We start from the raw sequence: 27,917 nt of genomic DNA on the forward strand, positions 1-27,917 counted from the left end.
CAGTTGGTTTGAATTTCTTTGTTGTCAAAACAAAGTAATTTGATTTTAGCTCTTTACACTTAATGAATTAAAAAACTGTTGCCTGGTGTTCATTTCCTAAGCTTCTTGGGATTCATTTTAGTTACTGATCTATAATTTGCCAACTTTGTTAGAGGAAATGAATGTTTGGGTGGGGAGATTGGTTTGGTTATTCATTCATTTGGAGATGAAATAATATACCCATCTACCCAAATGAGGCTGGAATATTGTCTCCTTACACCAAGACAAAGTGGGGGGGAAGGTCTTTTTTTTTTTTTGCCATTGAGTGGAGATATTTTGCTGAAATTTGAAAGAACAGAAAAACACTGACTGATGAGTGTTTGGACTATAAATTCAGGAGTCTACTCCACTTTCAGATTTTTTTTTTTTCTTAAAAAAAAAAATTAAATTAACCAGGCAGTGGTGATGTGTGCCTTTAATCCCAGCACTTGGGAGGCAGAGGCAGGAAAATTTCTGAGTTCAAGGCTAGTCTGGTCTACAAAGTGAGTTGCAGGACATCCAGGACTGTTACACAGAGAAACCCTGTCTTAAAAATCAAAAATCAAAACAAAACAAAATTAAATTAAAGTAGTGTGTGTGTGTGTGTGTGTGTGTGTGTGTGGTTCATGGGCAAATAAAGGATGCCTTTCCAAGTTGCTTCCCTCCCTTATTTTTTTTGGTATCTCTCACTGAAAGCATTTTTATCAATGTTTTGGTGCTTAGCAATTCCTTAATGTGTGGAGGCCATTTTTTGTCCCTATCTTATATTTTCATCTTGATTGGCATTGTCCATTATTGCTTCACACATCCAGTTCAGTAGTCTTTAGCCACATGCAGATTTTGAGTATATTTTAATGGGAAATGTCCTCAGTTTTCAGATACAAAAACGGAAATTTTGTCATTTTAAGTAGCTGACATCTATTTAACATGTTGGAAAATACAGATCAGTGGAAAAGTAAGGTTCACATTTGATTTATTTGATTTCGTCTTATTGGAGGATACCTGCTTACTTTCCTAGAATTTGGTAAAATTGTTCTGTTCGTTAATGATCCTGCTTCCAAAAGTGAATGTATATAAGTGGACTTCATTGTTAAGCTGTGTGGCTTGGAGCATGAAGTTAAAGTTGATGTGTAGTGGTTAGTATTGGGTTTCCTGTGACTAAACTTACAGAAGGGTGTGAGCCACCCTGTGGAAGCTACAAATTGAACCCTGGTCTTCTGGAAGAGCAGCCAGTACTCTTAACCACTAAATTATTTCCTCTGCAGCTCCAATTTGCCCCTTTTTGGAAACATGTTCAGCGTGAATTTCAAAAGCTGAGAATGGCCAAAATCCCACATTTAATTAAAAATCATACAAGGGTCCTTATGCATGTTCCGATAGAAAAGATGCCAAGGCATGTTTGTTAAAAAGTGCTGCCTCCCGGGAGATCTTGTCCCTTTCCTCTTCTCAGGGAGACCATGCATGTCTCTCTTAGGGCCCTCCTTGTTTCCTAGCTTTTCTGGCGGTGTGAACTGTATGTAGGCTGGTACTCCTTCGCTTTATGTCTAAAATCCATATATGAGTGAGAACATACCGTGTGTGTCTTTTTGTGACTAGGTTACCTCACTCAGGATGGCTTCTTCTAGTTCCATCCATTTCCCTGCGAAATTCGGGATTCCATTGTGTTTTTTTCTGCTGAGTAAATGTACCACATTTTCTCCATCCATTCTTCAGTTGAGGGCCATCTAGGTTGCTTCCAGGATACAAAAAATGCAAATTGGGATCATGGAGGGAGGGGAAAGGGAGTTAGGAGAAAGAGGAGGGGAGGAGTGGAGAGGTGGGCATGAGGGAACAGGAAGATTAAGACAGGGAAAGAATAGAGGAGAACAAGAAAAGAGGTACCATAATAGAGGGAGCCATTATAGGTTTAAGGAAAAATCTGGCATTAGGGAAATGCTCAGAGATCTAAAAGGATGAACCCAACTAACAACCTAAGCAATAGTGGAGAGGCTACCTTTAATGCCCTTCCATGATAATGAGATTGATGACTACCTTATATGCTATCCTAGAGCCTTCATCCAGTAGCTGATAGAATTAGAAGCAGGCACCCATTGCTAAACACTGAGCCGAACTCCTGGAATCCAGTTTCAGAGAGTTAGGAGTGACGAGCAAAGGGGTCAAGACCAAGTTGTAGAAACCCACAGAATCAGCTGACCTGAACAAGGAGGAGCTTATGCACCCCAGTCTGATAGCTGGGAAACCAGCATAGGACTGACCCAGACCCCCTGATTGTGGGTGTTAGTTAGGACTGGACAATCTAGGGGGCCTCTAGTAATGGATCAGTATTTATCACTAGTATATGAATGGACTTTGGGAGCCCATCCCCCATAGAGGGATACTCCCTCAGCCTAGACACAATGGGGGGGGGGGAGTAGGTCCTGCCCCAAATGATATGACAGACTTTGAAGACTCCCTATGCAAGGCATCTCCCTCCCTGGGGAGCCGAAAGGGGTTGGGCTGGGGTTTGGTGGTGGTGATAGGGGAGGATGGGAGGGTGATGGAACTGGGATTGACATGTAAAACAACCTTGTTTCCAAAAAAAAAAAAAAAAAAAAAAAAAAAAAGTGTTGCCTCCAATGAACTCAAGAACAAGAAAATCTCTGCTGTAAAGATGGTGTTGCCCTAACCAGTGCAGTTAGGTACCTGTTTATGGGCAGTTCTCATTTCTTCCCATGGTGTTAGGAGTTGAACCTAATGATTGTGTGTGCTAAGTGTATGCTGAGCCACTGAGATACACCTCCAGCCCTCATTTTAGTGGTTTTTAGTGGGTTCTTGTTTAGATTTATAGCCTAGTACCACACTGGGAACTTTAGGAATAAATTAACACCACACTGGGAACTTTAGAAATAAAGAACTTTTACTTCAAATCATTAGAAGTTTCCTTTTTGGGGTCCTTTTGTGTTATTATTGTTTTCATGAACCCTGTGTATAAAGGTAGTCAATTTTAGTTCTATATATTCCAAACATTCCTACCTTGTTCAACATGGATAACATATACAAAGTCAGTAGTTTTTACTTGCCTAAGGCCAGTAGGTATTGGTAGTCTTGTAGTTGAAGTGACATGTAATTTGGGCGGTAGAAAGATTTAAATGTCTTCCTCAGGAAGAAGGTGTTTCAAAGATAAGTTTCTGCAAGCTTGGTGGTATTTAATACATTTGTGCTCTAGCCTGAGTTTGAATTTAGAGTACTAATGAGCATTTCTGCATTTTTTGCATCTGACTCATTTTTTGTTGTATTGCATCTAGGATGTGCTTCCAAATATGTAAGGTATAAATAGGTTCCTTGATGGGGAAGCTCATGTTGCAGTTGATTAGGCAGAATTTTCATGCAAAATTCTCCATAATATGTGATGCTATATCATTGAAATGGTAAGTTTTGAGGATTTTGAGCAAATCTTAGAGAGTGCCCCAAATGTGAATGGAAAGGCTTTATGGCTGTTGCATTTTAAGGCCATCTTGAGGAAGCCAAGGAGAGTAACAAGAGGGGAGAGTATTCTGTATAAGAGGACCAATGTGGTGTGGTTGCATTAGGAGTAGGTGAAGTGAGTGGAGGTTAAGGGTTGGATGTATCTTGTGGAATAAAATCCTGATGGAGACCTGTTGGGAGACAGGATCAGCCTGGAAGCTAGGAGCATGGTGTGCTAAGCTTTGGTTGCTGGGTGGTGGGTCATCCTCAGTGGTGAGGAGGCACTCAGCAGTTTTGAGCAATGGGAGGAGATGAAAGACATGAGATTGAGCTGATGATGAAATGCTCCATCACAGGGGACCTAGAATTCCAGCAGAACATGACTAAGCTGAAGATGAGTCAGGCTTCATGGGAACAGAAAGGGAGGGAGGGCTATATGAGAGTGGGAGCTCATTTGATATAATAATTGATTTTGCTTTATTGTGTTTGAGAGGTTTAATGCTTCAGTGACTCAGAAAAGCTTAGGGCTATTTAGAAGGAAAGATGGTTGTAGTAGGCACAGTGAGTTTGAGGTGTTGGAAGGCCTGTAGAAGGTCTAGTAGGAAGCCGATGGTGAAAACCAGTGCTGGGTCAGAGGTGGACAAGAGCATGCTTTCCGACTAGGTCACCAATGAGACACATGACAGGTTGATGACTATATTCTGGAGATGTGAGGGGAGAGAAGGGGAGCCAATGTGTCTGATGATACAGGACGTTTAAGAAGGATGGACAGGAAAAAGGACCACTGCACTTGGGATAGATGAGGGCTGAGGGGGTTTGAATGGAAGACATGGACTTGAAGAGTTCATGAGCTTTATGATAGTCAGTGAAGAAGTAAAAGCAAGAAAGAGTGGGTTCCATACGAGTTAACTCACATTGCCTTTCCCCTTGATTGCTTTTCAATCCTTTCATCTAAATGGCACAGCAAGGAGTTAAAAGAACTTAAAATTGCCCAGATAGTTCTCTATCAAGAGGTTGGTTAGAACAACTGTAGGACACTGTAGGGTGGAGCTGTGAGGCACCTGGATTGGCACGAACCAGACTACTTAGGTAATGAACCTATTCCTGAAGATAACTGAAATTTGGTTACAAATTAGGTGAAATTAAAAGTGAGCATCTATGTTATTGAAAACTGCACTTATACTAAATGCTATTTTATATATGTATATATCTCAGTTTCTATGCAGATTTTGGACCTCTGAACTTGGCAATGGTGTACAGATACTGCTGTAAACTAAACAAGAAACTAAAAGTGAGTATTCTAGAGTTGTTTATGTTTTGGAATTAAAATGTTTAAGCCAGGAAAGCTGCCCAGTGGGATTGTTTTGTACACACACTACTTAATCAGGGGATTTAGATCTATAGAAATTTGTGAGAGTTCACCTAGAAGTTGAAATCGATCCTGCTGGTTATACCACAAAGGACATGTTAACCTCTTTCTTTCTTTGGGACAACTGCAATATGAGCTGAATGAAGTCATTGCAATTGTGATCTAAGAAAGGGGCACAGCCTTTTAGGTTGTTAATGAGTTTCTATTAGATTCCCTCATAGGATAATTTTTCCAAAGCCTTCAGATCTGCTTGTAGATGTATTATGGGGTGGTGAAGGGCCTCATTGGGCACATAACCAGGTTTTGTTTGGTCAAGATGGAAAATTTTGCATATTTGTTGAACGCCATCTCAGTAGAGTTAATAACCAAGTGAGACCCATGGATGAGCAGTTATAGAATTACCTGCTATGACAGGATGTGGGCAGACATTCAGTATTAGCCTGCAGTGTTTATTTTACATGAGGTCCTGCTCAATATATATATATATATATATATATATATATGTATGTATGTATGTATGTATTTTGTCATGTAGACTTTTTCCTCTTAAACTCTGAGCATATAAGAAAAATGATTTACAGTATTAAGTTTATTACATGGAGATCAATATTTATATTTTTCTTCCAGTTTTGAAATGGGCCTCTTGAATGTTTCAGTTTGGGAAACCATATACCACAATGTATGTTCATAAGAGAATCACTGACTTAGAATGCTTAGTGTTTTACTCTTTGTTTTCTATATGCTGCTCAGTGATTGCCTTTAGGTTTTTGGTTGGACTTAAATATAAATGTGGACTGGTATAGCATCTCCTGTAGGATATATTGTATGCTTTATACATTTACAGATTTTTTTTTTTTTTTTGTCATTGACATCACTGCAGTGTCATACAATATGGTCAGATAATGACATTTCAGCTAATTACATAACACAAAAACTAATCATACCCAAGTCATTTAGGAATTAAACCATACAGTATTACCTGACTGGAAAATGTACTATAAATTCATTTAAGTAACAAGAGCCAAGAGGCTACAGTTTGTAGTTTAGAAAAATAGGTATTTTTATGATCATAAGGAAGTAAATAATAACCCTTAAAATGAACTTTAAGTGACTGGATGGATCATTAGTTAATGGGGTTGGCACCTCATGTTTTCCTTGGGAGGATCTAGAGAGGTTTCCTAGCTCTCTCTCTCTCTTTTTCTTTCTGCATATATATATATATGTATATATATACACATATACATATATATATGTATGTACGTATATGTATATATATATGTATATATGTTGGGGGCTGGATTGACTTTTCAAAACTCAAATGTTAATTCAGCGAACCATATCAAATAGACTCTTTATATCAGGGGACAAAGATTTACGTTAGCAATCCAAAGCCAGAATTCCTCTGGACTTGTGGAAGCTGTTTCTTACCTATAACATAAGAATTCAAGCTAGATATGGTGGCACATGCCTTTAATCCCAGCACTCAGGTAGAGGCAGGTGGATATCTGCGAGTCTGAGGGCTGATCTCCACAGTCAGTTCTAGGGCATCCATAGATACATAATAGAGGGATCTTGGCTTTTTTTTTTTTTTTTTTTTTTTAAAGGCAATTTCAACTTTTACCTGTTGTGCCAAATCACGTTCCTAATGTCACATCTGTAAGTTCAGGCAGGAAACCCAAGATTTCTTCTGGGAAGTTTTGAATACCTGTTGCAACCGTAGTGCTGTCATTTCCCTATGGGGAAGCTGCTCAGCATACTTTTATGACAGCTGTCAAGACACAAGGAGATCACAGGGAGAGATGGTGCCTTAGAGAGACGTGTGACCTGCCTGGTGTCACAGGTGAAGTCAGAGCTGGGTGTCATTGTTTACCCTCTTATCTTTGCCTTGGGGAGTATCTGGCCCTTGGGTTTAGGATCCATCCTTGCTCATTGTCTCACGTGCTTCCTGGTCTTCTCACCTGTCCAGGGGCTGTGGCTGCCACCCTGGCTATATTAGTCTAGGAGTTTAGATTCCATGCTCTCCTGTTTGGAATATGTTCTTCCCATTACACATGCCTCACATCCCTGGCTGATGCCTCTCCTTCACTATCCATGTGTCCTCATCTTGATCAGGGCCAGGATACCTTGCTACTGTCCCTTTCAAAAGCCTTAGCTTTCCAGCTCCACCCTTGGCATCTTCCCATGGATGATGATGCTTGCGATGATGAGTGTGTAGAGGTCAGAGGATGCCTTATAAGAGTCAATTCTCTTCTTCCATTATGTACATTCTGGGGATCAAACTCAGGTTGTCAGGCTTGGTAGCAAGAACCTTTACCTGCTGAGTCATCTATCTTACTGGCCCCCTTTTGACTATTATTTTAATTAGTAATTTCCTGTTAGAATTCTTCTCTTATGTGATTTCTTAATTCCTTGTTTACTTTTTAGCATTCAAAATTTTATTAATTTTTTTTAACACTGTGATTTAGGCACACACTGTCTGGAGATTTTTATTCCTTCAAGTTATGATTTTTTTTCCTTCCTAATTTCATGGCAACAAATGGATGACTTTTGCCATGAATTCTATTTCGATTCCAAGTTTCTCATTTCCTTTCTTTTATTCTCTTCCTTCCTTCCTTCCTTCCTTCCTTCCTTCCTTCCTTCCTTCCTTTCTTTCTTCCTTTCTTTTTCTTTTTTTTGGGATGTTTCTCTGTGTAGCCCTGATTGTCCTGGTACTCACTTTATGGGCTAGGCTGGCTGGCCTTGAACTCAAAGAGATCCCCCTGACTCCACCTTCCTGAGTACTGGGATTTAAGGTGTGTGCTGCCCACACCCAGTTTATCTTTCTCATTTCTTAAATGTCATAGAAGCTTTTACAAGTCAGCGCTTTGAGATGATGATTTATTCCATATTTACTGATTTTTTTGATGTGTCCATGCACATTTGATTTCCAGTGGCTTCAGTTTTAATTATGTTGGTGAGAATGGAAAATTACCTGTGAATAATTTACTTAAAGTGCCCCAAACAAAAGACATTGTTCCCACCACTGATGAAACATCTGTTTTATATTGTTTAACAAGTTGTTCCTAACAGCCTGTGCAACAATAGGTCAAAGTTTGCCATTTCTGACCAATTCTTACTGTGAAAAAGCTGCAATCAAAGAGGAGAGATTTACTGGCATGGGAACAATCGAAAAACTGTGTGTGCTGTTTAGTGGAAGGTGTCATCAGTGAATGACAAGAGGGCAGGGATTGTCAACCTGGTATTTCAAAGGATCTATAAACCATGAAATTACATGTACACTTTGGTGTGTACTTATATTTTTTGTCTGGGAAGACTTACAGCTCCTTAATAATTCTCAGCGGTATCCTTGGTTCAGACAGTGCTAAGAACACTGAACTACAATATAAGTGCTTCAAGGCTGTATTAGAAGGAGACAAAATTGGCAGTAATTAAATAAATACTACTTTCTCCTAATTTAATCAGTTAAAAAAAAACAAAGCTAACTGAAAAGCCTGAAAATTTAATAAAAGTAATACAATTGAATAAGCTTTTCTTGACATAGGTGGTACATTATTAATCATTGATTTTATTTTTTTCTTCCTCAGAGAAACAGAAACTCTCAGCTTGGGTTAAAAAAATTAGAATAAAGGAGATGTTTTCTAGGGCAGAAACTTGGGGAAAAAAAAAAAAAAAACCCAAGCAGCTGCTGCTATGAATCAACAGGACAATTACAGTAATCTTGGGCCATACAGACAGGATTCAAAGAGTATTCAGAGACCTGTACAAAGCTCCCCATTACCTCTGCAGGATAAAAGCACAGGGAGAGCAGGCATCCTGGAAGAAAGGGTTGTGTTAAAGCACCAAGGGGCCTGGCAGGGGGTGGGTTCTGGGAATGCCCTTGTTGCTGAATGAATCAGGGCAGTAATTCTATCCTGGAACCAGGGCGCTGCCATGCTCTCAGGTGATTGTACACAGAACTCTTTTGATGTAATGGTAGACACCCTCTTTCTGTAACTACAAAAACATGTTGAGATCTTCTCATGCAGCTCACTTCTGTTTCAGGTTGATGGGCTTGGGGGAGAAGAAAAGCGAGCTACATTCTGGAGACAGTACATGTAGTTTTAGGAGGTGGTGGGATTATAAGTCATGCAACAGGTACATGTAGAGCCGTAAGGCAAGGCATGGACATTTAATATGCTTTCAGAAACCCTCAGGCCGGAAGACTTTAAGAGAATTCCCAAGTGCTTTCAACTATGTGAACCGAATGATCAAACATACATGCACACACACACACACATACCCCCCTATCCTTTGGGGACAGGGTCTCACGTAGCCTAGGCTGGCCTGGAGTGTACTTTATAGCTGAGGATGAGGATGGTCTTGAACTCCTTATCCTCCTGCCTCTTCCTACTGAGAAATAATTTTATGAGTGATTTTTCTGTTTGACCAAAATGTGTCATCTATTAATGTAATCTACTGGATTTGGAACAAAAATAGACCATAAAGAAACATTTGTTTTCTTTTAAAATAATTAAAAAAATTCAACCTGTTTTTACCATAGCTCCAAGCAAAAAAAACATGAACCATATTTTATTTTGTGCAGCCAAAGAAAATGTTCAAGAATGTCCCTTTCCTGAGAAAGCTGGAGGTAAACACGTAGAGTCCTGACTGCTCCCTGGAAAACCTGTTCACTTTATTGCTTTGGTAGTGACCCCTGATGGCTGCCAAGGTGCTGATTGCCATGGCCATTGCTGGGCTAACCTAGTCATCAGTAAGAGAAAGATGCCTTGGCCACCATGGTCCCTGTACTATGCTCTCCTTAATCGTTCCACCATCACTGGCAGCATGTGCTTGCTTAGAGATGTGCATGGGCTGTATTTTTTTTTTTTAATTAAGGAATATATTTATCTGGCTGTACTAGTATCTTCCTTATCCTGGACTGATTCACATATCTTAATTAGACATACTATCCTAACCAAATGACTCAAGTATTTTATATCTAGCATTGTGAGCAACTTTATCGAAAGCCTGCTTAAGAATCAATGAGCCTTTCATGTGACTCATTAGTTCTGTTTCTGTTAGTTTCGCACCTGCCTGCATCATGTTTTGCTGTTGGTTGCTTAAATGGTTTGTGGTTTCTTGATCTAAACAGAACAAGTGCATGATTTGTGTATGTCACTGTCATCTAAGGCTAGTCTGTGCTATTTTCTAGGTTAGCATGCCTTTCTTCTACCTCCGAATGTCCATGGCTTGTCTGTCTTGTAGAGTTACTACTACTACGCCTGAAAGCAACCCTTCACATAGCTTTTCATTAAAAGGCAGATGAGTATATGGTGGCAGTGTCCCCTTGATCTTTGTATTAGCCTGTCACTGTGTCACTTTGTCTGCTTGACAAGTATCACTAAATGTGTTTGATAATACGCTACATTACTTGTCATGATTTATGTGAATCTCATAAAACTTTGATTCTCAGGTAAGCAAACCAGGTCTGGAAATCTCTATAGGTTTGACTATGTAAATTGATAGATGCTCTTCTGCTGACTCTATCTTTAGTTTGTTGAGAGAAATAGTTATTGTATAGCGTGCGTCCTGTGAATGTATCCCCGTGTAGTTGTTCACTTGTTTACAAGAAGCTTCAGCCAATATTTTGCATCAGATATTCGTTAACTTGAGATCACACATGTGACTAGAGACATGCTTCCCCTTATATAGTGTTCCTGGAGCAGATGCTCAATTCGTGCTGATAGGAGTGGTGGGACTTTCTTAGCTTGGAAGCGGCACAGCAAAGTGGTTGGCATTCTGTCTACAGACATGCCCTGTGATGGATAAACTCTCTTAAAAACACATTCAACTTGAGCAAGGTACAGTGCATGTACCTTTAATTCCAGCACTTGGGAGGCAGAGGCAGTGTGGATTTCTGTGGAGTTCGAGGCCAGTCTAGTCTACCTAGTTAGTTCCAGGGATACACATGGAGTCTATTAAAATAAAAGAAAGAAATATGAATCTGTGGTCAGTGTTTATGACAGATGCATGGAAATGTACACAGAATTTTAGATGTGGGCTTTCTTTCATATATTGGGCTATGCCCAATTCTTGCATGGAAACAACAGGGTTGAGCTACATGTTGTTTGATAGGATCTGCTTTTGTCGTTTGTTACTTGGCCCACCCAAGTTCTAGGACCTTGGGAGTATCTGAATTTTAAGCCTCTGGAATAACTGCTGAAGGTGGCTTAGTTATGAGACCCCTGAAAGATCTTGTTTCCAAGGTGTCATCTCCTGTAATGTATTTGTTCATTGGGGCAAAGGAGTCTGTGGAAATGTTTTCCTGTGATGTGCTTTTAAAGGTAGATAGCATGATTTAGAATTCTTTCACAAGGGACTTTAATGTTTTTCAGGAGGCAAATTGATTAACTTCATGGTGTTTCAGGATCACAGCCTTTTCAAGGGGAGTAGGATGGGGGTGGAGACATCATATTTGGATGTAATATTCTTCCAGAATTTACTAATAAATGCAGACTAGTGAATCACCCAGGCTTTGTTCCATTGACTTAGGAGCTCTCAGTGGACCCAGCCGCCAATGCCTTTTAAGTTCTCCAGGGCCTTCTGCCTCAGTCTTCTGCAAGCATGCAATGGAATACAATAATTAAATATAATGGAGTTTAGGTTTAAACTTATTTATTTTTTATTTCTGTAAAATTTTCATATTGTTGACCTTTTCAGCCCAAGATTTATTTAATAAATCCTGAGCCACAAAACTTGTTATGCCTCATAATTGAGGTTTACACCAATTATCAGGCTCAGTCAGAGAGTTCTGGATTCCTCCTGCCTCCCACACTTGGCTGTGTCCGTGTTTGCAGCAGGCCTTTCCTGGTACCTGGCTTATGTTCTGGTAAAATGCAGCGTGCTTGTTATGTGTCAGCCTTGTTTGGGACCTGTGCTCTAAGAAGCACTCTGAGGGATGTTGAATGGGACCCCTCTGGCATCGCTTCTGTTGCCTTGGGAAATGATGGGATGTAGCAAATGACCCACAGATATTAGCTGCTGCTGTTAGGGCTTGTCCAGTAGTCTGCTTAGCTTGAGAAGGTTCAGAAGGCTATACATGTCAGTTTCTAGATGAAAATCTAAACTATAAAGATGGGTAGTGGCTATTCAGTATGCTTTGTCAATGAGTTGGCCAGAGGCTTTTTACTTTAGTATTCCTTCAGAGACGCCTTCCTTTATGTGTTTAAGGCTGGCTGATTTGACCAGTGCTTACATTTGCTTTGCTACTGGGCAGTATTTTTGTGATCTCTGAGCATTCACATGAAGGAATAGAGAATCTATAGGAATGGGGTTAGCTCACTGAAAGCAAGATGTATGCTCATGACTTTGCAAATGTTCTCTTTGAAGAGCCAGGTCTACCCGGGAGGAGATGGGCCAGAGTGACGAGGAGGCTGATGTTCTGCCCGAGGCATGAGGCTCTTCCCTGGGCTTAAGGCAGAATCTCAGAAATTGTTGGTGGGCTGGTTTTGTAGAACCATGCTGTGACTAAATTTGTCTCTCCCTGAATGATAAAGTTTTCTTTTTATTTACTTTTCCTGTTGCTGTGACAAAATACCCAACAGAAGCAACTTAAGGAAGGAAGGGTCTGGCTCAAGGCCTGAAGGCGCAGTCCATCATGGCAGGGAAATCCTGGTGGCAAGAGTGTGAAAGGTTGTTCAGAAAGCAGACAGACAAATGTTGTTGGCCGGCTTTCTTTCCTTTTTTGAATTAACTCTGGGCCCCCAGCCCATGGCCTGGTGCCACTCCCGTGCAAGGTGAAGCTTCCTGCCAGATATATTTGGAGGTTCCTCTCCTAGAGGATCCTTGATCCTGTCAATATGAACCATCATATTCATGAAAGATCTTGAGAGATGTGTAGGCAAGTCCCCACTGAATGGTGGTGCTCAGTCTAGGGTACTTGGATTGCACAATAGGTCGGGTGTGTTTTATTGAAAGTTTGGGTTTTTCCATATTTGAAAGGAAAAACATGAGAGGTTTTTTTTCTTGCCAGTCCAATCACAGAAAGCATTAGCTAAATAACTGACAAAATGTGTTATTATCACCAGTGCTTTTCACTGCTGTGCTAGGACGCCTTCCCTGTGTACATTATCTTGGTGCTTCAATGGGATCAGGGTGACTATAGGAGGGAGCCTGGCTGAGGTGAGGGGACATTAAACAGGGCTGCTGTTGACAAGCTTCTTACGTGCTGTCACCCGTTTTGATTGGTTTTGACTCACTGGTCAAGCATTCCATTCCCCATGGTCTGACCTGGGGGACAGTAGCCAAATGTCACTGTAGTCGGACCTGTGGGCTAGTGACCAGGCTTTATTGTCTGGAAACCATTTTTCAGCTATAGAGCTTAGGAGACCTAAACTCTGAAAATTAAGTTCAAAAACATCTGAGCAGGATAAATGCTTCAAAAGCTCCTCAAATAAATCAGCTGTAAGCTTGCAACAAATAAACGTTTGCTTCCCCTGGCAGCTTTCCATGAGAAATATTTTGAAATAGTTAAAGTTTCCAGGGCCAGGGAGGAGGCTCCCATGGAGAAGTGCTAGCCTCAGAAGCTGGATGACCCGAGTTCATGCTTGGAACCCGTGTAAGGAGCTGGATGTGGTGGCATGTGTGTCTGTCATCTCAAGCGATCCAGTAGTGAGACGGGAAGTGGAGTCGGGAGAAATGGTCGGGAGATGGTGGGCCAGCTAGCCTGGAGCACACAGCACATCAGCAGAAGCACTAGGAGAGACCCAGCATTAATACGGTGCAAGGCGAGAAAAGACTGCAGCCTTCCACCTATGCTGTGATGCACCCCGACCCCATGTACAGATAAAGGAGCAGTTAACATGTCTGGACAGATCTGTCGTAATGTTTGAAAGCTTGTGAAATTTAGGAAGTAGTAAGTTTTTTTTTTTTTTCAGAATTTCAACTTTTGTGATTTTTTACTTTAAAAAAATATGTTTCTAGACACAGCAACAAGAAAATCTTCCTCAGAATTCTATTCTTCAGCTTGAGTTCCAACTCAAAGTGGATTGTGTAGCCTATATAATTTAGGATGTGTGTGTGTGTGTGTGTGTGTGTGTGTGTGTGTGTGTGTGTGTGTGAGGAGAGAGAGAGAGCAAGAAAACATAGAAATTCAAAACTGTCTCCTGAGGGCTGGGATTAAAGGCACGAACCACCACCACCCGGTTAGTGTTAAAGTCTTTAGAATCACTTCCGTATATACACCTGATGGAGTTGAATTAAACACAACTACTTTTTTGTCTCCTTGCTTCATCCTAAAACCAGGCATTGTAAATAACAGATTGAGTCAGCCACTAACTTTCAGAAGTTTAGTTAACAAGGACATTACTGTTTTCAGAAAGTGTGATTTTTGTAGTTATTCATGTCTGAGAGGGCAGTGAATGTCTCTTGGCCTCTAGCTGGGATATGTGAAGCTACCAGGTTTCATAAATAAGCAAAATGATGAACCTTGGTTCTTAGATTTTGCTCTTTTCCTTGTAGAAAAATAACATAGTAGAGGATTTTTTGTGGGCTGTGTTCAGTGTACAGGTATAAAAATCCACTAATGTTATTTTGTATGAATTTACAGACAGTATTCAAAGGTATTTGTGTGCCTATATTTACTGAACTGTAGAAACGGTTCCCGGAAGTATAGTCTTATGTGCCTGTGTTTCAATTGCCATTTGTCATTTTATCATAACAATCTTGTACTTGTTATGTGTAGATTTAATTGAGCCAGATCCATGCTCTGTAGATTTGAACTTGAATTGTAGATTTGAATAATTTGATTTAACTTAGCAGATATAATGTTTACTTTTCATGTTTAGCATGTATTCAGCAAACCATTTGGCTTTATTTTGGATTTATTTCAGGACTTGAGCATGTTACATATTGCCTGGCATTCAGCAATTGCTTAATGATGGAGCTCATGCATTTAATTGTTGATTTATGATGTTCATCAATATCCTTTTGATGGTTCCTCTTTTTTTCCCATTAATCACCTACTTTAAGCTAGTTAAAAGGGAGCTACTCTAGTATTATATACTAGAAATAAAATTTTAATTTTGGTCTCTAAAAATGGAAGTTTTGGGGAAGACAATAGGATGGTTGACATATCTCAAACTGTAAATTCTGAAAGGTACACCAATATCTCTTGGACTCAGAGAGTCGTGCTGAGAATAAAGAGTGGTTAAGTCATATGTGCAAAGTCAAGAATAAATTATTAGAAATGGTTCCCGTGAATGGAACATCAACAATTTAGTTATTGCCAACTTCACTGGTCTCCTTTCTCAGAGACGTCCGTGTTTGTTAAATTGTCAATTCTTACATTTAGGTGGATTGCAGAAAAGGGAATTAGTGTTCCCCCCCCCCCAGGAAAGTGAGCTAGTAGGGCCCTTTCAGCTCCAGATACTCGAGTCCAGATACTATGGAAGCCAGACTTCTCTCAAGCTCAACTTGAGAGAAGATGCTAACCTGTGCCTGTTTGTCCTGTGTTAACACTCTTCTTTGTTTTTTCCTTCTAGTCATACAGTTTATCAAGAAAGAAAATAGTGCACTATACCTGCTTCGACCAGCGGAAAAGAGCAAATGCTGCATTCTTGATAGGTGCTTATGCTGTGAGTACTTCACTTGCGATTATTTCTTGTGATCAAGTCGGTGTTGTTAAATAGAAAGCCCCGTTGCAGTGGGACGGGACGGGTGCATTATTAGCAGGTCTGGAACTGATCAGGAATGGAAAGTGGACTGCTATCAATGGAGTACTACTCATCACTATTATTGTTATTAATTTTTATTTTTTTTTATTGCTCTGGGTCAGAGTCCTCTCTGTGGCTGGCTTGGGACTTACTAGGTAGCCCAGGCTGGTCTTAAATTTGACTTAGTCTTTTTGCCTCAGCCTCTGTAGTGTTAGGATTTCATGCATGAGCCATCTCATCTAGATATAGGTTTATTTTTGGATACTTAGGGAGAGACTCATAGAATTATGACATGTAGCTCAAATTCTACTGTTATCAGCATTTTACTGCAAAGAACATCAATACCTAGCGAGGATGTACCCAAGGGGACAGACGAGGTATGAATATGAGTGAGATATAATATTGTGGAAAATTTCAAGTGCTCTTTTTGTGGGGGGTGGGGGAGATAGAGCCCATTCTAGACAACAAAGGAGAGGATTATTATTGTTAATTCTTTTTTTTTTTTTTTTTTTTATCAATCCATGCATTCATCTATACAAGTGACCTTTACGAAAGTTAGGTTTGAGTAGGAGTTTTGTTCTCTGAAAGTACAGAAGTGTCAGTATGAGTTCTGTATGAGCATGTCACAGTTTCTGGAAACTTCTGGATATGCTGGCACTGCTCCAAAAGAAGACAGATGTCATCAGGGCTATAATGTACCTATGATCTGGACTAGCTCCTCCGGGTTGTGTGATGCCCACTGAGGAATCTGCTGGTTCACAGGCAAGGGAGGATGCTGACATTTCTCCTCACTCCTAGGAAGGGCCAAGCTCGCTGCTTTGTGACTTTTCCAGCCCTCATTTGCACACCTTGATGGAAGACACCATACTCTATCATACCAAGCCCAAATTTCAGGGGGGGGGAGGGGCCTAGTGGCACAGCGGGGGGGGGGGGGCATCAGCAGTTGCGGGAAGGAAGAGGACTAGCTAATAGTCCACTGTAAGCCCAGCTCTTGCTCTGGGACTTAAATCCCTAGTTCTTTTCACTTCTTTTATAAACCCCAGGGTCGTCCCTGGTGGCCTCCCTTTTTCTTGTTCTGTAGACAGCATGGGAGAATATAAAAAAGGAGTAGTAGTAAGAACCAATAAAACACGTTTTCATCCTGAAGGGGCTCTGTGCTGAAGGGGTCAGGCTACCTTCTCTCTCAGCTTTCTTTGTTTTCCTTGTCTGTAAATGGGTTGGTTGGATACTGTGACTCCTAAATTTCCCTTCCAGGCCTCAGGATTCTAGAGTTATTTGTGGTGTCAGTCAGGCTATTGTTCATATCTTAAGAGCATACCTAAGAAGCCAGCTATTAGTGGGAAGGGTTGGTAAAGTGCTAGGGGTTGAATTAAGCAGGCATGCTATCTTTTTTTACCTTACACTGATAATTGATACTCCCTTGACTGACAGTATGATTAAATATGGAAAGGCTGTTCTGACCTCTTGACTCAAGCCATGAACCAAGAATGTCTTTCCTGTGGGGCTTTGTGATGTTTAGTGAATATGTTATTCTTAGGTCCTGTGTCATAAAATGTAGTGACCGGCCTATTTGTTTAACCTGATCCTTATTTAACCGCAATAATAAAAGATCTCTGTCAGGCTATGCATTTGCATATCCCTCCCTCCCACTTCTCCTCTTCCCCTCCTTTCCTTCCTCTTACCTTCCCACCCGGCCTTCCAGTTTTGTGTAGAGTGGCTGTCCATTTCACCACTTAGGTCTAGACTTTTGAAATGAAGTCTGGCTATGGCACATTCCTTGGACTCATGAGAATGTAGCCTGAGAAAAGAACAAATGTGGGAGTTTCTGTCACTTTAAAGCAACCCTAGGAGAAAGAGCAGGCCTGGCCTGCTGGGAGAAATGCTGAGGTCAGTGCGAGCTTGTCTTACACCTAGTCACAGTCCCCAGTAGAGAGGGATTTTCCTTGTTTATCGGCCATTTCCCAGCTGGTTTGTAAATGTGCTCCTTTGGGAGGGGGGTCCTGTTATGTAAAAATGACATTCAGAATTGTGGTCATTTCTTAAAGAGAGATTTCTGCCTTTGCTTCATGGATCTCTATGCACTTAATTGTTGACACAATTCTCATAAGATAGTAATAGGAGTTACATATATCAGGTAAGTTTATTAACATTGCTAGGAGGGCAAGTCTCACTCTTAGGAGGGAATTTTCTGTGAGTATGAACAGCCTCTAACTTGGGAGCAGCCAGGTAACCCATGAGACAAAACAGGTATATGTGTTTTATCAGAGAGATGTCCTAAGAGTGAAGTAATTCTCTTTCTCAACGTGCCATCAGCCATTGTTCAAGTGGTGTTGGCTTCTCTTTCTCATTAATAAGATTTGGTTAATATCAGGGCTCCCCTGCCTATTGTGCAGAATTACTATGTAATTACTGAACTGTCTGTTCAGTAATACCACACCATATATCTAAACTATCACAAATTTATTGTGAAGAACCATACCCTTCCCCTATCCATCTCAAACTGATTAATTTCCCTAGTGACCACCCCCTTCAGGAAAGTTACTTACTATTGACGAGTCAAATCAAAAGTTAGCAGCCACTGCTCTTCCTCAGTCCCCTCATCCCACATACACATACCCAGAAGGGTGACCAACTCTAACTCTTTTTTTAAAAATTGTTTTTCTTATTTTACATATCTATCCCAGTTCCTTCTTCCTCACTCCCTTCTTCTCTCCCTCCCATGCCCCCCACCACCCTCCCATCCCATTCACCCCACCCCCAACTCCACATGTAGGGTGATGCCTTCCAGGAGGAGTTATCTAAATATGTCAAGTCATTTGGAGTAGGGACTAGGACTTCTCTCCTGTCTCTAGGTTAAGGGAGTATCCCTCCATGGGGGATGTGCTCCCAAAGTCCTTTTGTGCACCAGGGATACATCCTGGTTCCACTGTCAGAGGTCCCTTAGACTGCCTAGGCCTTCTAACTGAGACCCATGTTCAGGGGGTCTGCGTCGGTCCAATGCTGGTTTCCCAGCTATCAGTCTGGGGGTCAATTAGCTCCTCCTTGTTCAGGTCAGCTGTCTCTATGTGTTTCTGTAGCCTGGTCTTGTCCTCCTTCTCTGCATCTGGATTCCAGTTTGGCTCAGTGTTTAGCTGTGGGTGTCTGCTTCTGTTTCCATTAGCTACTAGATGAGGGCTCCATAATATGGTGGATAAGTTAGTCATCAATCTCATTATCAGGGAAGGACATTTAAGGTAGCCTTTCCACTGTTGCTCAGATTGTTAGTTGGGGTCAGTCTTGTACGTTTCTGGACATTTCTCTAGGTTCAGTTTTCTCTTCAAACTATAATGGCTCCCTCTTTTATGGTCTCTCCCTCCCTCCCTCCCTCCCTCCCTCCCTCTCTCCCTCCCTCCCTCCCTCTCTCTCTCTCTCTCTCTCTCTCTCTCTCTCATCTATTCCTCCCCTGACTCAATCTTCCTAGTCCCACATGCTTTCCTCCCCTTCTCTTTTTCCCAGCTCTCTCTCCACTCACTGCCCTCCCCCTTCTGTGAGGGACCTTGTATGAATCTCTTAGGTTTCTCTTTGTATCCTAGTTTCTCTGGCGGTGTGAATTATAGGCTGGTGATCATTTGCTCTAAGTCTAAAATCCATATTTGAGTGATTACATACCATGTTCCTCTTTTTGTGACTGGGTTACCTCATTCAGGATGGTTTCTTCAAGTTCCATCCATTTGCCTGCGAATTTCAAGATTCCATTGTTTTTTTCCCTGCATAGTAGTATTCCATTGTGCCACATCTTCTTTATCCATTCTTCAGTTGAGGGGCATCTAGGTTGCTTCCAGGTTCTTGCTATTACAAATAATGCTGCTACGAACATAGTTGAGCACCTGTCTTTGTTGCATGGATGTGGATCATTTGGGTACATGCCTAAGAGTGGGATTGCTGGGTCCTGTGATAGACTGATTCCCATTTTTCTGAGGAACAGCCATACTAATCTCCAAAATAGCTGTACAAGTTTGCACTCCCACCAGCAGTGGAGGAGTGTTCCCCTTTCTCCATATCCTCTACAGCATAAGTTGTCATTGGTGTTCCTAATTTTAGCCATTCTGGCAGGAGTAAGATGGTATCTCAGAGTTGTTTTGATTTGCATTTCCCTGACAGCTAAGGATGCTGAGCACTTTCTTAAGTGTCTTTCAGCCTTTTTGATTTCCTCTATGGAGAGTTCTCTACCCCATTTTAAAAAAATAGGATTATTTGGTGTTTTATTGACTAGTTTCTTGAGTTCTTTGTATATTTTGGAGATCAGCCCTCTGTTAGATGAAGGTTTGGTGAAGATCTTTTCCCAGTCTGTGGGCTGCTGTTAGGTCTTGTCAACTGTGTCCTTTGCCTTACAGATGCTTCTCAGTTTCAGGAGGTCCCATTTATTAATTGTCGATCTCAGTGTCTGTGCTACTGGAGTTATGTTCAGGAATCAGTCTCCTGTACCAATTTGTTCAAGGGTACCTCCTACTTTCTCTCTAAGAGATTCAGTGTGGTTGGAGTTATGTTGAGTTTTGTGTATGGCAATAGACATGGGTCTATCTGCAGTCTTCTACACACCATCATCTAGTTGTGCCAGCACCATTTGTTGATGATGCTATCCTCCTTCCATTGAATACTTTTGTCAAAAGTCAGGTGTTTGTAGGTGTGTGGGCTAATATCAGGAAGTTCGATTCCATTCCATTGGCCTACTTGTCTGTCTATTTTTGTGCCAATACCAGGCTGTTGTCAGGACTATAGCTCTACAGTAGAGCTTGAAGTCGGGGATGGTGATGCCTCCTGAAGTTCCTTTATTGTACTGGATTGTTTTGGTTATCCTGGGTCTTTTGTTTTTCCATATAAAATTGAGTATTATCCTTTCAAGGTCAGTGAAGAATTATGCTGGGATTTTAATGGGGATTGCATTGGATCTGTAGATTGCTTTTGGCAAGATTGCCATTTTTACTATGTTGATCCTACCTATCCAAGAGCATGCAAGACCTTTCCATTTTCTGGTATCTTCTTTAATTTCTTTCTTTAAAGTCACAAAGTTCTTGTTGTATAGGTCTTTGACTTGTTTGGTAAGCATTACCCCAAGATACTTTATGTAGTTTGTGGCTATTAGAAAGGGTAATGTTTCTCTGATTTCTTTCTCAGCCACTTTGTCATCTGTATACACTAGGGATACTGATTTTTTTGAGTTTATCTTGTATCTGCTAGTTTGCTGAAGATGTTGGTCAGCTGTTTATCAGTTTGACCTTTTCCTTTTCAATTTGGATCCCCTTGATCTCCTTTTGTGGTCTTATAGCTTTAGCTAGAACTTCAAGTCCAACATTGAAGAGCTATGGAGAGAGTGGGCAGCCTTGTCTTGTTTCTGGTTTTAGAGGAATCACCTTAAGCTTCTCTCCATTCTGTTTGATGTTGGTTTACTGTATATTGCTTTTGTTATGTTTAGGTATGTTCCTGTTATCCCTGATCTCTCCAAGACCTTTATCATGAAAGGGTGTTGAATTTTGTCAAAGGCTTTTCCAGCATCTAGGGAGATGATCATGTGGTTTTTGTTTTTCAGTTTGTTTATATGGTTGATCACACTGATAGATTTTAATATGTTGAACCATTCCTGCAACCCAGGGATGAACCCTACTTCATCATGGTGGATGATTTCTCTGATGTGTTCTTGGATTTGATTTGCTAGCATTTTATTGAGTATTTTTGCATCAATGATCATGGAGGGATATTGGTCTGTAGTTCTCTTTCTTAGTTGTGTCTTTCTGTGGCTTGGGTACCCAGGTAATTGTGGCCTTGTAAAAAGAGTTTGGTAATGAACCTTTGCTTCTATTTTGTGGAACAATTTGAGGAGTATTGGTATTAGCTCTTCTTCGAATTTTTGGTAAAATTCTGCACGGAAGCCATTTGGCCCTGGACTTTTTTTGGTTGGGAAGCTTTTGATGACTGCTTCTATTTTGTTAGGGGTTATAGGTCTATTTAAGTTGCTTATCTGTTCTTGATTTAATGTTGGTAAGTGTTAGTTATCCAGAATTTTGTTCATTTCCTTTGAATTTTCAAATTTTGTGGAGTACAGGTTTTCAAAGTATGACCCGAAAATTGTCTGGATTTCCTCAGTATTCATTGTTATGTCCCCCTTTTCGTTTTTAATTTTATTCATTTGCATGTTGTCTCTCTGGTTTTTGGTTAGTTTGGATAAAGATTTGTCTATCTTGTTGATTTTCTTGAAAAACCAACTCTCTGTTACATTGTTTTTTTTTTTTTTTTTTTGTATTGTTTTCCTGGTTTCTACTTTATTGATATCAACCCTCAAATTGATTATTTCCTGGTGTCTACTCCTCTGGGGAGAGTTTGCCTAATTTTTTTCTAAGGCTTTCAGTTGTGCTGTTAATTCTCTAATGTGACTATCCTCCATTTTCTTCATATGGGCACTTAGTGCAATGAACTTCCCTCGTAGCACTGCTTTCAAGGTGTCCCATAAGTTTGGGTATGTTGTGTCCTCATTCTCATTGAATTTTAGGAAGTCTTTCATTTCTTTCTTTATTTCTTCTTTGACCCAGGTATGGTACAATTGCGCATTGTTCAGTTTCTATGAGTTTGTAGGGTTTCTGCAATTTGTGTTGTTGTTGAATTTCAACTTTAAAGTATGGTGGTCTGATGAGATACAGGAGATTATTTCAATTTTATTGTATCTGTTGAGGTTTGTTATGTTGCCTAGTATGTGGTTGATTTTAGAGAAGATTCCATGTGGAGCAGAGAAGAAGGTATATTCTTTTGTGTTTGAATGATATGTTCTATAGATGTCTGTTAAACACATTTGAGTCATAACTTCTTTTAGTTCTTTTGTTTCTTTGTTAAGTTTCTGTCTGGTGGTCCTGTCTAGTGGTGAGAGTGGGGTGTTGAAGTCTCCCACTGTGAGTGTGTGAGATTTTATGTGAGCTTTGAATTTTAGTAGCATTTCTTTTATGAATGTGGGTGCCTTTGTATTTGGGACATAGATGTTCAGAATTGAGACTTTGTACTGTTTGATTTCTCCTGTGATGAAAACAAAATGACCTTCTTCATCTCCTTTGATTTGTTTCTTGTATGGAGCAGAAGGATGGATTCTGTCTTTGTATCCATTGTTAGCCTATGTCTTTTTATAGGCAAGTTAAGACCATTAATGTTGAGGGAAGTTAAGGATGATTGATTGTTAATTCTTGTTTGTTTTTGGCTGTGGTTTTGTGAATATATTTGCCCTGCTTTATCCTTTGGGTTCTGGTGAAGTGGGATTATCTATTGCCTATGTCTTTGTGAGCATATTTAACTTCCTTGGGTTGGAATTTTCCTTCCAGAATTTTCTGTAGGGCTGGATTTGTAGATACATATTGTGAAAATCTTGCTTTGTCATTGAATATCTTGTTTTCTCCATCTATAATGATTGAGAGTTTTGCTGGGTATAGTAGCCTGGGCTGGCATCCGTGGACTCTTAGAGTTTCTATGGAGAAGTCAGGTGTAATTTTGATAGGTCTGTCTTTATATGTTACCTGGCCTTTTTCCTTTGCTGCTCTTAGTATTCTTTCTTTATTCTGTATGTTAGGTGTTTTGATTATTATGTGTCCAGGGGCCTTTTTTTTTCTTTGGTCCAGTCTATTTGGTGTTCGTTATGCTTCTTGTACTTTTGTAGGTATGTCCTTCTTCAGATTGGGAAAGTTTTCTTCAGTGATTTTGTTGAATATGTTTTCTGTACCTTTGAACTGGGTTTCTTCACCTCCTTCTATGCTCATTATTCTTAGGTTTGGTCTTTGCACAGTGTCCCCCATTCCCTGGATGTTTTGTGTTAAGGATTTGTTGGATTTACGATTTTCTTTGGTCGATGAATCTTTTTCCTCTAGTTTATCTTCAGTATCTGATATTCTTTCTTCCATCTCTTGTACTCTGTTGGTTATGCTTGTGTCTAGTTCCTGATCATTTGCCCAGTTTTTCTATTTCCAGCATTCCCTCACTTTGTGTTTTCTTTATTGTCTCTATTTCAGTTTTCAAGTCTTGAACTGTTTCCTTCATCTGTTTGATTGCTTTTTCTTGGATTTCCTTACTTTAAGAGATTTGTTCATTTCTTCCAATTTTTTGTTTGTTTTTTCTTCCATTTCTTTAAGGGATTTTCTCACATCGTCTTTGAGGGCCTCTATCATTTTTATGAAGATATTTTTAAAGTCATCGTCTGCTTCATCTGCTTTGGTGTGTTCAGGTCTAGTTGTAGAGTCCCTAGATTCTGGTGGTGTCATGCTTATCTTTCTATTGTTGGGTGTTTTCTTGTATTGCGGTCTTCCCATCGTTTTTTCCAGTGGGTGCAGGTGGAGTCTCTCTGCTCTATTCTTCTGGTGTGTGTAGGTGGGTCAGGAGTTCTATGTCTGTAACTCTGGATGGTCCAAGCTTTCTCAGAGGTCTGCCTCTGGCAGAGGCCTTGCAATGGGGGTCAAAGATCAGGAGGGGATTCAGGGTGGTCTCTCATGGATAGGTGGGTTCAGTGTGCTCAGAGCAGATCCAGGAGTTTCCTGGAGATGGAGTGGTTGTTGGACCTGCACCCTGGCCCAGTGCTCAACCAGAGCAGTGGAGCAGAGGGCCGAGTAGGACACAGTAGGTTCTGGATGGGGTGGTTTGTGGATCAGAGTACTAGGACTCTTCTGTCTAGAGACAGGATATGGGGATGGGGTGTGAGATTTGGGGCTAACCCAGGGACTTCCCAGGGAAGGGTGTGTGTGGGGGGGATTTGACCTGAACTGGTCCCAGACTCACCTCTGGCAGAGGCCTGGATGGGGGTTAAAGATCAGGCAGGCAGGGACTCAGCCTGCCTCCAACTCTTGAAACACATACTGAACCAGAATGCATCTTTCCATTTAATGCTGTTACCTAGATCAAGACACTGACATATTTTTCTTTGATTACTTATCTTCATGTATTTCTGCCTTTTTTTTTTTTCTCCTCTCTTTTCTTGTTTCCATTTGTGTTCACTTTCCATGCAATTGTCAGGATGGTCTTTAAAAAATAAAAATGAGATGTGTCGTGACCCCAGTTCAAATCTGGGAGTTGACTATTCTTGGCTTCTGATGTTTCTGCTTTCTTTATCTAGAACATTTTTACTTCAGACCTTTGCATACTTGTTCATTTCCCCCCATATTGCTGTGTTGGAGCTTTTTTTTTAATCATCAAACTCTGTCCTGCTCCCCAACACTTGTTCACCTCCTAGCTCTTTGCTACTTTCTTTTCCTGTCAGCACCCAGTCTTTGAAGTTACTCATGTGCTTGTGCATTTACTTGCTTATTATCTGTTTCCCAGACCAAAGGGTAGGGACCTTATCTGTTTTGTGCACTGCCCTACTAGAGGGTGATAAAATATTTAACAAGGGGTTAGGTCTAGGTATTTGCTAGTTGAGTTGGAAGCTGGCCATAAGGCTAAGGCAGAGTCCTAGAAGCTTCCTGCTCCACTGAACCATGGGTAGGTCTAGAATGGGAGATGACCACACAGAAGTCACTAGGATCTCCAGTGGGGAAGAGGCAGGTGTCTCGAGCAGCAGCTGTTTCCTAGCTGTGTCTAGGAACCAGACATCCATTCAGAGACACACTGGCTAGAAAGGAGATGCCTGTAAATTAACATTGAATGAATAAACCCACTGTAAAGGGTCAAGTTGGACATAAAAGTATAAATGGTGTCTTTCATTTCTCAGAATATCTGAGGTCGTATGTGAGCCAACTGATACAGAATCAAATTTGATAGCTGACTTAATAAATAAGAATGACTTATCTTCCTAAAAAGGAAAAAAAAAACTTTCATTTTTCTGTTTTTGTTGTGGTAAAATATACATTCCATACAACTTACTATTAGAGACAAAACAAACAAAAACAACAAGCTGTGTAGTGAGGCTGACTCTGAACTTCTGATCCTGTAGTCCCACTCTACCACGCACACACAGTTTGAGCAGTGTGGGGATCGAACCCAGGATGCCAGTCATGCTAGGAAGCATTCCACTGGCACAGGTATAGCCCAGCTCTTGGAACCATTTTTAAGCGTCTAGTTTCACAGTATTGGTTACCTTGTTCAGGCAGGGCTTTGTTCATTGTTTCTCTCGTGGGTGATTTCCAGGATGACTAAGAAGCTTCTGTGTTTGCTTCCTTATCTGAAAGCATGGAGAGTCTGGTTAAAGCCCTTTCTTCTAAAACTTTCGTAAGAATAAAAAAAGAGATACCAATACAGTGGACCTCATGTTCACTGGGGACCCACAGAAAGGATTGTCCTGGGGGTGATCGTAAGGCCAGGGTGCTGGATGGATGTGGTTCCTGGAGGCCGTAGTGACACGTACTGGTGAGGTCTCTTTACCATGACTCTGGCACTGGACAGTTCACATTTGAATAAGACATTTGCTTTCCAGTGTGTATTACTCTGTGCAGGTGGAAAACCAGGGTGCATAGATCTCAGGACACCCAAACATTCTCATAAGACTTGAAAATGCCAAAACTATGTTAATGAGGGACTGGAGAGATGGCTCTGTGGTTAAGACCACTGACTAGTCTTCCAGAGGACCTGGGTTTGAGTCCCAGCCCCCACATGGCAGCTCCCAACTGTCTGTAATTCTAGTTCCAGGTGAATCTTGTACCATCTTCTGGCCTTTGCACATGAGTGTGATGCACAGACATACATGCAGTCAAAATACTCTTACACATAGAATAAAAAAATAAGTGTGAATCTTAAAAAAGAATATTAATGAGACTCTTGCCATGAACCTCAAGCCCAAGCTCTTACTTTGTGTTACTGTATTTGGTTTACAAGGTTATCACAGTTAGGTCAAGGAGAATTTGGTTCAGGCCATGATGTCTGAAGAAAATGGGGGGTGGGTGTGTGTGTATGTATATATAGTAAACATAGGAGAAATTACAATAAATGTGATTTATTTAACTTAAAATTTAAGTTCAGAGTTAAAGAATTAAGAATTTTTGGTTTGCTATAGTGCTGAAATCTACACATCCAGCATTTGGGAGGTTGAAACCAGGAACGGTGAACTTGACTTAGTTTGGGCTACATAGTGAGTTCAAGGCCAGCCAGCCTGCTATATAGTAAGCAAGAGGAAACATTATTTTCTGAGATACTGAGGATGCTTGGGCAGAGGTGGCAACCACATTGGAACCGCCTGAGCTTACCTTTAAATCTTTGCCTTGCTGGAGATCTACATTATAGATTAACTAGGTGTAGTCTGAGCCAGACATTATGTCTGCACTAGGGATGACCAGGCTGAGGTTTGTGAACTTTTAACCGTGCATGTCTGTCTTTTATTCTATAGAGTACACATAAACTTGTTCATATGGTTTTACTGTGCTAGTATGTCATCTTCTAATTGGTGCCATACCCCGTCTGCTGGAAAGCAACACTGGCACAGCCACAGCCCGGCCTTGAACCTACTCAGTAGTCGCATGTCACAAGCAAACTTTTACTTATTCAAACTCCTGTTCTTTTATCTTCATGGGCAGGAGTAATAATACCATGCTTAATAGAGGCATGGAGCCTGAAGGAGGCCTTGCCTATAAAGGTGACATTTTGTGACAGTACTCTAAGCATTAGAAATCCCTGGAAGTTCTGGGCTGAGGGACATTGTGTCGCCTTCCCAAGTTTTCAGTGTCAGGGCCTCCTCCTATTCCCTTGAGCACAGCTCTGAACATCTGAAAGCCACCTCCCTCCTTTTGTGCCCTGTCAGCCCATTGTGTGCATAAGTCTTTCTTCGGCTCAGTAGTGGTCAGGTGGTTGTTAATCTGATTATTGCTTAATCTAGTTCTTCAGATGTGAGTATGAGTTTTTTTTCCATTCTCCTCCTAGGATGTGATTTTCATGTTTAAGGGAAGAATCTATTTAAACCAAATAAACTTCTCTCTTGTGAGATGTGTAGTCAGGCCTTGATTACTCCAGTAAATATTTGTTTAGCTCCTATGAGCCCCACCTGACACCATGATGGGTTCTAAAGAACATAAAGAAGTCAATAGATTTAAAAAATGGCCTTGGGTCCCAGCATTCGGGAGGTAGAGGAAGATGGATCTCTGTGATTTTGAGGACAGCCTGCTCTACAAAGTGAGTTCCAGGACAATAAGGGCTACACAGAGAAACCCTGTCTCAAAACAAAACAAAACAAAACAAAAAAAAAAAAAAAAAAAAAAAAAAAGGTGTGTGGGTAGGGAGAATGCATGAGCAGTAAATTAATTGTGGGAAGTGTGCAATGGAAATGAAGCTTGGAGAAATAGGCATTCATTCAATAAAGGCTTTGGAGCAGACATGTGCACAGTTCAAAGGTTGAAGGTAAATGATTCCAACCTTCTGAGAGGACGTGGAGCCAAACAGAGAGAGAGAGAGAGAGAGAGAGAGAGAGAGGAGAG

General features: G+C 40.7%; 1 protein-coding gene across 2 annotated transcripts in view; it reads left to right on the forward strand.

Moving 5' to 3' along the window:
* Positions 1 to 27,917, forward strand: part of Cdc14a (cell division cycle 14A) — a 156,248-nt gene that overhangs the window by 14,580 nt on the left and 113,751 nt on the right. For both annotated transcript variants that reach the window (XM_051185623.1, XM_051185622.1), the window contains exons 3-4: positions 4,678 to 4,753; positions 15,352 to 15,444. In XM_051185623.1, the coding sequence (XP_051041580.1) occupies positions 4,678 to 4,753; positions 15,352 to 15,444 (169 nt within the window). The remainder of the gene's footprint in view (positions 1 to 4,677; positions 4,754 to 15,351; positions 15,445 to 27,917) is intronic.

This window comes from Phodopus roborovskii, unplaced genomic scaffold (assembly GCF_943737965.1).
Source record: "Phodopus roborovskii unplaced genomic scaffold, PHOROB, whole genome shotgun sequence".
Lineage (NCBI taxonomy): Eukaryota > Metazoa > Chordata > Mammalia > Rodentia > Cricetidae > Phodopus > Phodopus roborovskii.